Here is an 8,385-nt window from a genome sequence, read left to right on the forward strand (position 1 = left end):
GGTCATTAGGCAAACAATTAGGAAGTTAATCAAAGGGATAAGAGAGGATGGTGTCATCCAACCAATATAAAGAGGACAAAGGAGGGGTGATGACATCACAAAGTGATGCAAGCATGACATAAGAGGGAAGGAAATGTGGTGGAATATTAACCACACAAAATCAAGGGTAAATGGGTAATTGACCTAAAACAAAACAAAACTAATTCAACCAACCAAGCAAATATTCATTTTCATCAAAACAAAAACACAAAATTCTCCTTCATCCTCCCTTTGCTCTCGGCTTTTGCCATTTTCATAGAAAACAATTTTCAAAATTCAAGTTCAAGGCTTCCAAAATTGGTAAGATAATTCCCTAGTATTCCTTATGCATAGTTATGGCTATTCTATGAGTTTAAGCCTCCAAATCATTCACAATCTTCTTCAATAAATCAATGAAGAAGACAATGAATAGTGACTTCAAGAATTTTAACTTGATTTTCTTGTTTTTCCTTTAAGATCCAAGCATCCCTAAGTCATCTCAAGACTTCTTAAGGCTTCCTAGCTACTCACACCACTTCAAGGAAGGTATATCATCTCCAAACCCTAGCTTTACTTGTTAAATATGATGATTCTAGTTGGTATGATGATATAGTAGCTTAATGCTTGTTGGTTTAGAATTTGGGTTGGAGTGGTAGTGAAATGGATGGTGAATCTTGTTGTTTTGGTTAAAAGAACTTAAGTATATTTAAATTCAAGCTTAAGCATAAGTATAAATGTTAATATTGAATTTATTGGGGCTGTTAGGATGTGGTATGGATGGAGTTTGGATTGGGATGTGATTGTGGCTTGAATATGGGTTGAATTGGAAGGGTATAAAATTGGGAAATCGCGTAAACATAGCCGTCGTAATGTCCGATTTACTTTAGACTGCTTTTGTTCATAACATTAGGACCCGAGAACCCCCTGATAGATTTTGACCATTGCCATGTTTAGATAGTTCATGTTACGAGCTTCGTTTTGATATGTAGTTCGTTTGATTCCGATGTACGGTTTAGGAGAAACGACCGTTTTAAGTAACGGCGTTTCGCGAACGAAACTTTTCCCCTCGCCTTACTTTGGAACATAGGTTAAAGACCAAAAAGGGTTAATTAGTGTATGAAACAATTATGGTAAGAGTGTTAGGCAGTTGGTAAGACACTCGCGAAGGAATCGCCTTAAAACCCTTAATGGTTAATTTATTAAAAATGGTGGAGCCGAGGATACTCGAGCGACTTAAGTAAATCGTTAAGCGCAAAAGCGAACATTAGGACTCTAAATGGTTAAAGTCTAGTTTCTTAAGCGACCGGGGTTTAATTCCGACTTATGTTGTTGTTCATAGGTTATCGGACCCACTCTAAGCTTAAGCCTATCCGAGAGCACTCAGGCAAGTTTTCTACCCGTTATAACTGTTGTTGTGATGTATATGTGTATATGCATGATCGTGCGATAAATGCATATTTGTTATTAGCAAATTCTTGCGATATATTGTAGCATGTGATATGGTACATATGCATACCTGTTTCGTATTCTTTCCATATATATCTGTTGGTTCAGTTGATAATACCTATGCTAGAGAATAGCGGTAATTTGCATATACCCTTAGTATAGGGACCCAAAGGTGAAAACATTTTCTAAAACCGGGAGTCGAGGATCCCGAGTAGATTTTATATATATATATATATTTATATATATATATGGTTATAGTTTTCAAAACTATTAATCGAATAAGGTTTATTCGATAACTTTATTTTATTAATGAATATTATCTTGAATATTCATTCGAGGACTTATGACTCCTTTAGATTATTATTGAATATTACTTGGATATTCATTTGAGGATGTATGACTCCTTTATTTTATTTAATGAATATTATTTATAATATTCATTCGAGGTATTATGACTCCACTTATTATTTATTAATATTCTTTATTTTATTAAAGAATAATGTTCGATAATCAAACTTACTTTTGATATTCAAATAAAGATATTACTTTCGTATAAGTATATCTTTGATTATTTACTATTCATTTCAAGTATAAGTTTTCCAACTTCTACCTCAGTTACTCTTTATGGGAATATTATTTAAATAATAATATTCAGATATTTCTTTATATTGAGACTGATTTACTTTATTAAATCGGCATTATTCCAAACACTCTTTAAAGTGTTTTCAATTCTTTAAAATGATTTTCAAAAGTTAGACCGGATCCCAAAACTCATTTTTATATTTAAGATCTTCCTTTTAAAAAGGGGATTTAAATATTCGCTCAAAACCGGAGGGATCCGGCTCTGTGGTGTATTTTATATTCGCAACAAGGTTGTTGTCTTGATAAAAGAGTTTTTGATTACTTACCCAACACTCGGGAAGTAAAATTCTTGGAACAAGTTAATCCATTAACAGGCATCGCCTGAGAAATATCGGTGAGTTTTTCTTTCCAACTAGATACGACTTCTTGGCGGAGCCGTATCAACAAGTTTCTACTTGGGGAAAGTGGGGACGAGCTTTACGTTTCAGAGTCATGGATTTCATCTGAACTAGGAGTTGCGTAAGTGGTCGAGTAGCGCCGGCCCAACCTTATTATATTGGCCCAAATGGCCTTGAAGTTCCGCTAAGGCGGTCTATTCCTTAGGAGTTCAGTGTTCGGTTGACAAGTAAATCCGACAGGTTCTCCTCTACATGTAGAAAATGGTGGGGTTGTACTACTACGACTGATCATCGTAAGTGGTCTTCCTGGCGCGGCAAACTCCCGTAATGAGTTCATCATCCAATTGGATATTTCTGCAACACTACCCAAAGCACTTCGATAGAAAGGCTACGGTTGGGCGATTGTTGAGTGTTGGCAGGGTCAAGTTTTCAAAATGATGTTTGCATCAAATGAAGTATCTCATAACTTCATTTTATTTTGATGATATTTTAAAGATTGAATCTATTCAAGTATTATCTTGTAGTCTCATCTATGTGATGAACTGTTGAACTAATTATAACTTGAACGGTGGTAGTTCAAGTAGTATTTGGAAAAAGATATAAGTATATTGGAGTATCTTGTAACTTCATCTTTTAAAAACTTATATCTAGTAAATGATTATCTTATGCATGTCAAAGATTTTCAGAAAAACGTTGAGTCAAGGTTAGATATATGAGATCACCTTGCAACGATAGTTTTATACAGTTATAAACTGGAACTCTGTGTATATTATGTATGGAAGAGGACTTCCAAGATTTTGAAAAGTATATATGTATATATAATGAATATTTTACGACTTCATCGCATTAAGATATCAAACTTGGTTCATTTCTTTTGACCAAGACTTTCATGAGTACTATGAGAAGGCTCATATATTGTTAATCATTATACATATTATTTTGGTGGGCTTGCTGCTCACCCTTGCTTTCTTCTTTCATCACACAACAACAGATAGAAAAGATAAACAGGACCAAGCTCCCGATTCGCAAGCGATTAGGAAACGTTCCGCAGTTTCCTATAGGCGTTGATGTCGCTGTAGCTGAGGTAGGAACTACCAATAGGCTAGGCTTTCAACTTATGATGTACCAGACTTATGTATAATTATGAATTATAATAATGGCAAAGAAATGTAAATTTATTCAGAAACCTTTTTAAGGTGTATTGACATATAATTGTGGAATAAAACGACTTGTGATTATTTTTGGATATTCATCTCTGAGAGTATAACTTGTGGTGTGTGTGTTTATTGTGGGGTCACAGTACAGAGTAGTTGATTGTGTATTAAGATTGGGTGTTATTAAGGGAAATGGAACTCGTGACAACCCGGATCCCCGAACCCGGATCCCCGACCCCGGATTTGGGGGTGTTACACATAGTCTTCAATTTTATATTCAGAGGAAATACGCCCTTCGGAGACCTCCATGAGCTTTTTCTAGAGGCGAGCTATTTCTCGCTTTTGTCTTACTTTCTCGAGTAAAGTTCTTCGTTCAACATCTAGACGGCGTAACTCGTCGTCGACCTCCACCTCCATGGCATTCATATCGAGCTTTGCAGAGTTCTTGTCTTTTTGACGTTTTATTTTTTCCAGATGGAGCCGTGCGTCACTAGTGAGCACCTGTTTACCTTGCGGAGTGAGGACCCGAGTACTCTTGTCTTCAGATCTGTGTGCCTCGAGTTGCAACGGATCATCGTTGTTTGTTCCTTCTACTTCCACGAACAAACTCTTCGGGGTCAGCGGAGCTTTATTCTTCTCCATTTGCTTGATACTAGCTATTTCACGAGTGTTTGGATTTCTGCTTGTGCTTTGCTGGTTATTTGCCATTTTTTGTTATTTGTGTGCTGTTTCTAGGAGGTTAAAACTCCTTCTAGGCGCCATTGTTGAAGTATAATATTTGAATCTATTTTCACGTGTGTTTACAATTCCTATTTATACTATCTAAGTGGGTCTTTTTAAGTGGGTTTTCTAGAATGTGGGCTTAGGCCCAACAGTGGTAAACAGGGCCCGCATGTTATAAATTAGTCTGTTGATAACTTGTAGCAGTACGGCTCTATAGATGTATGTAGAGTAATTCTATGAGTTAAATACCAATACCTTTCAAGTATTGTATATTATTACTTAAATATTTCATGGACATATTTTTACCTTTAATGTTTTTAATGTTTGAAGGATTGTGACGTTAAAACTCTCCCCCTACTAGAGATCTTTAAGATGACATATGTGGGAAATGAAGAAAAATATGTGGTGATGCCCCATCAACAGAAAGGCTTTATCAAAATACGTTCTGATAGGGGTGTTCAGAGTGTATATGAATATGATGGGTCAGACAAGAACCGAGAGCCCATTACACACGGGGATGAATTAGATATCAAGCTCAAAGGACCAACTTTTTGCTATTCCAAGCATATTTATATGGAGTATGATTTCTTTTGTGGTGACTACAAAGACCGTAAGTGTATTGGGTGGCGGCCCAGGGGTAATGCTGCTTTTTCAGCGCAACTCCGACTTGAATCAAAAGATTGCGGCAGGGAGATTGTTATAATCTTGGGGTGTTTCGCTAATGCCACAGTAGCAACAGTGGAGGTTACGCTCTCAGGCATTTCTGTTGCCTCTAAAATTTATGGAGTTGTTGCTACTAATAACAGCAAATTAGACACACCTAACTGTACAAGTCTTCTTTTTGTGAAGAAGCCTCACAATGTAGTATAAGTTGGAGACAAGGGTGTGCTTCCATTGTCTAAATCCTGCATAGGTGTGCCATTGAATACTGTGCTTTATCTGGATATTTCCCTGAATGTTAATAATAATGATCACACAGCCAGTCTTGAGTTTGATGCTAAAAAAGAAGGGGAATTAACAAAATATGCTGGTGAGATGATCAAAGTAAAAGTCAGTTGGTGTGCTGATGCAGACAAGATGTGTTCGATATATGATTAAATCCACGCGGCCAGTGAGAGGGAGGGACAGAGATTGTTATGATAGGATGAAGACTTCCCCCGTTAACCATCTTACCTTGCTATGGATGAAATTGACATTAATTAAATTATGTTTTAGTTTTAAGGAATGTGTATTTTTGTGTTGCAAATTAAACATCTTCTGTGTCTCCCTCATGATGTATTAATTGTTGATTGTGTATTATTGTCTTAACTATCGTTTGCCTCTTTTAACTTGTGAATATGCACAATGATTATTTGTTAATTCCGCTATAATTGCAATTAGAGTAAAGAGATCTATTCATTGATAAGTAAAAGTAAAAACGTGAAAGCTAATTTTTCAGGAATTTTAGACCAAGCCCGTGTTAAAGAAAAGTAGCCTCCTTTATGAATCATACTTGTAATGTTGCTGTAAAATGTTGATTTTTTCCTAGCTTTATAATAATGTAAATTAGCCAGTGCAGAGGTTTTGTTCGACAACTCTGCTGCAACGAATTTTTTTGGAGTTGCTGCCAGCAACATCAGCGTGAACCTGCTCGCTCTTTGTAAAGAATCCTAAAAATACTCTCCCTCCGTCTAATTGGATTGTTAACATTGCTCAAATTCTCCCCCACATAATTTGAATATTGTTAACAATGCAATGGGATGGAGTGAGTATTAAAATTATAAGCTTACAGTGTGACTAGTGTGGTTTTATATCCATGTAGGCATGCTGTTACTCTGTAAAATATGTTCTGTAGTTCTGTTGTATGTGGACATGTTTATGGATTGTAATGGTGTATACAGTGTGCGCTTGATGCTGGACATGTTTCTAAATTGTAATGGTGTATTCGATTTTAAGGTTCGGATATCAAGTCTGAATTTTATTTTTTGCTATTTTTCAAAGGTGAGATTCTTTTCTCTGGATATCCTGGCATTTTTGAGAATTGGGTATCAGGATTGTTAGAAGTCAAACTCTCTCGAAGCAGAAGAATTAAATAAAATAAATCAGTTATATAAATATATATACAACAACTCAACACCAGGTGGTAATAATACATATTAAGAGCTGGAGAAAAGATAGAAACCACAGCTTGCATCAGGAGGAAGTGATAATCATAAACATAGGAGGAAGTAATAATCATAAACACACATATAAAGTTTTTCCCTGGATGTCAAAGCTTCTGGAAATTTACTTTTTCAAGGTGGTTGTGCAAAATAACATACACGGCTAAATGAGCTGGTTTACATTGATGAATGCACCTCTTGAAAATAAGGTAACAGCTAGATGGAGGCACATTAATATAGACAGCTGCAGGTCTATTCAAACCCTAAATATAAGGTAGGCTGGTAAAAATTAGTGTTACAACATTCTTCATGTTCACAAAACAACAGGTTAATCTATGGTCTAACTTTGTAGGCTATTAAATACATGTATGTGTAAGCAGTGATGTAGGTGGTAGTATTTGTAGCCTATAAATAAGGTCTCTATTTTAGTAGAAGAGACACAACGAAGTAAAATTGTAGTCTGTTAGAAAAATAAGAGCTGTAGCTCTTGAAAACAAAAAATAAGGCTCTAGCCCTGGTGTGTACCAAGAAAAAGATGTAATCGTATATATTATAAAATATATACAAGTGTGTTTGTTTATTTATATTCTGAGTAAAACTTATATAGCCTGATATTAAAATTTACAAAGTTGGTAAAATAAAAGCTCATCACGTTTCCAACAAGTGGCATCAGAGCTAAGGTTCCGTTCGTGAAAAATGGCGACGATGGTGCAACCAAATATTCCAAAATTGACGAGTACAAATTACGGGAACTGGAGTATTCAAATGAAGGTATTACTCGGTTCCTACGATAATTGGGATATTGTCGAAAGCGGGTATGACGAGCTCACAGATGCAGCCGCTGAAGCAGCCCTGTCAAATGCTGAGAAGATGATTTTGAAAGAGACCCGGAAAAAAGATAAAAAGGCGTTATATACAATTATTCAAGGAGTTGACGAATCAACCTTTGAAAAAATTTCAAATGCAAAAACGGCGAAAGACACGTGGGAGATTCTGCAGAAATCATTCCAGGGTGTCGAGAAAGTCAAAAAGGTTCGGCTCCAAGTGCTACGTAGGGAGTTCGAAAATTTAAAGATGAAGAGTTCCGAAAATATTGGTGAATTTGTTACGCGTTCGGGTCATGGAAAAGTTGCTCCGTTCATTAACAAGAAAATTTGATTATGTTGTTACTTCTATCGAAGAGTCAAAAGACTTGTCCACGATTTCTATTGATGAGCTCGTAGGTTCTCTTCAAGCCCACGAGCAGCGAATGAACCAGTATGATGATGTAAGCCATTTTGAAAAGGCGTTGCAAAGTAAGGTGTCCATTGGTGACAGTTCTGGCAGTAGCAGAGGTGGCTTTAGAGGTGGCTACCGTGGTGGACGAGGACGAGGAATGCAGTCCTTCAATAGAGGCCAGAATTCTGAAGGGTATCAGCCATCTGGTCGTGGTCAAAATTTCAGAGGCCGAGGACGAGGCGGATATCAACAACAAGGTGATAAGTCTCAATATCAGTGCTATAACTGTAATAAATATGGTCATTTCAGTTACGAGTGTAGATCACCAAAGGTGGAAGAAAGAAGTCATTTTACAGCAGCAAAAGAAGACAAAGACGTTGCACTGCTATGTTCCTCATTTACAAAGGAGACGAGGAAAGCAAGAAGAATGTTTGGTATCTTGACTCAGGGGCCAGTAATCACATGACTGGTCACAAGGAATTATTCACGGAGATAGACGACACCATCAGCGGAGAAGTTACTTTTGGTGACTCGTCAAAGATTCCGGTGAAAGGAAAAGGTACCGTCACAATCATGTCAAAGAAAGGTGAAAAGAAATATATAAATGATGTTTATTATATTCCTGCATTGAAAAATAATATTATCAGTCTTGGCCAACTTGTGGAGAAAGGATATAATATACAGATGCAGGACAATTCCCTCATT

The 8,385-nt window shown here is 36.5% G+C and overlaps 1 protein-coding gene across 1 annotated transcript; it reads left to right on the plus strand.

Moving 5' to 3' along the window:
* Positions 1-7,158: 7,158 nt before the first annotated feature.
* Positions 7,159-8,146, plus strand: LOC141714407 (uncharacterized). Its single transcript, XM_074517928.1, has 2 exons — positions 7,159-7,558; positions 7,644-8,146. Exons 1-2 carry the CDS (start codon positions 7,159-7,161, stop codon positions 8,144-8,146), a joined length of 903 nt encoding a protein of 300 aa, XP_074374029.1.
* The last annotated feature ends 239 nt before the right edge of the window (positions 8,147-8,385 follow it).

This window comes from Apium graveolens, chromosome 3 (assembly GCF_009905375.1).
Source record: "Apium graveolens cultivar Ventura chromosome 3, ASM990537v1, whole genome shotgun sequence".
NCBI classification, from domain to species: Eukaryota; Viridiplantae; Streptophyta; class Magnoliopsida; order Apiales; family Apiaceae; genus Apium; species Apium graveolens.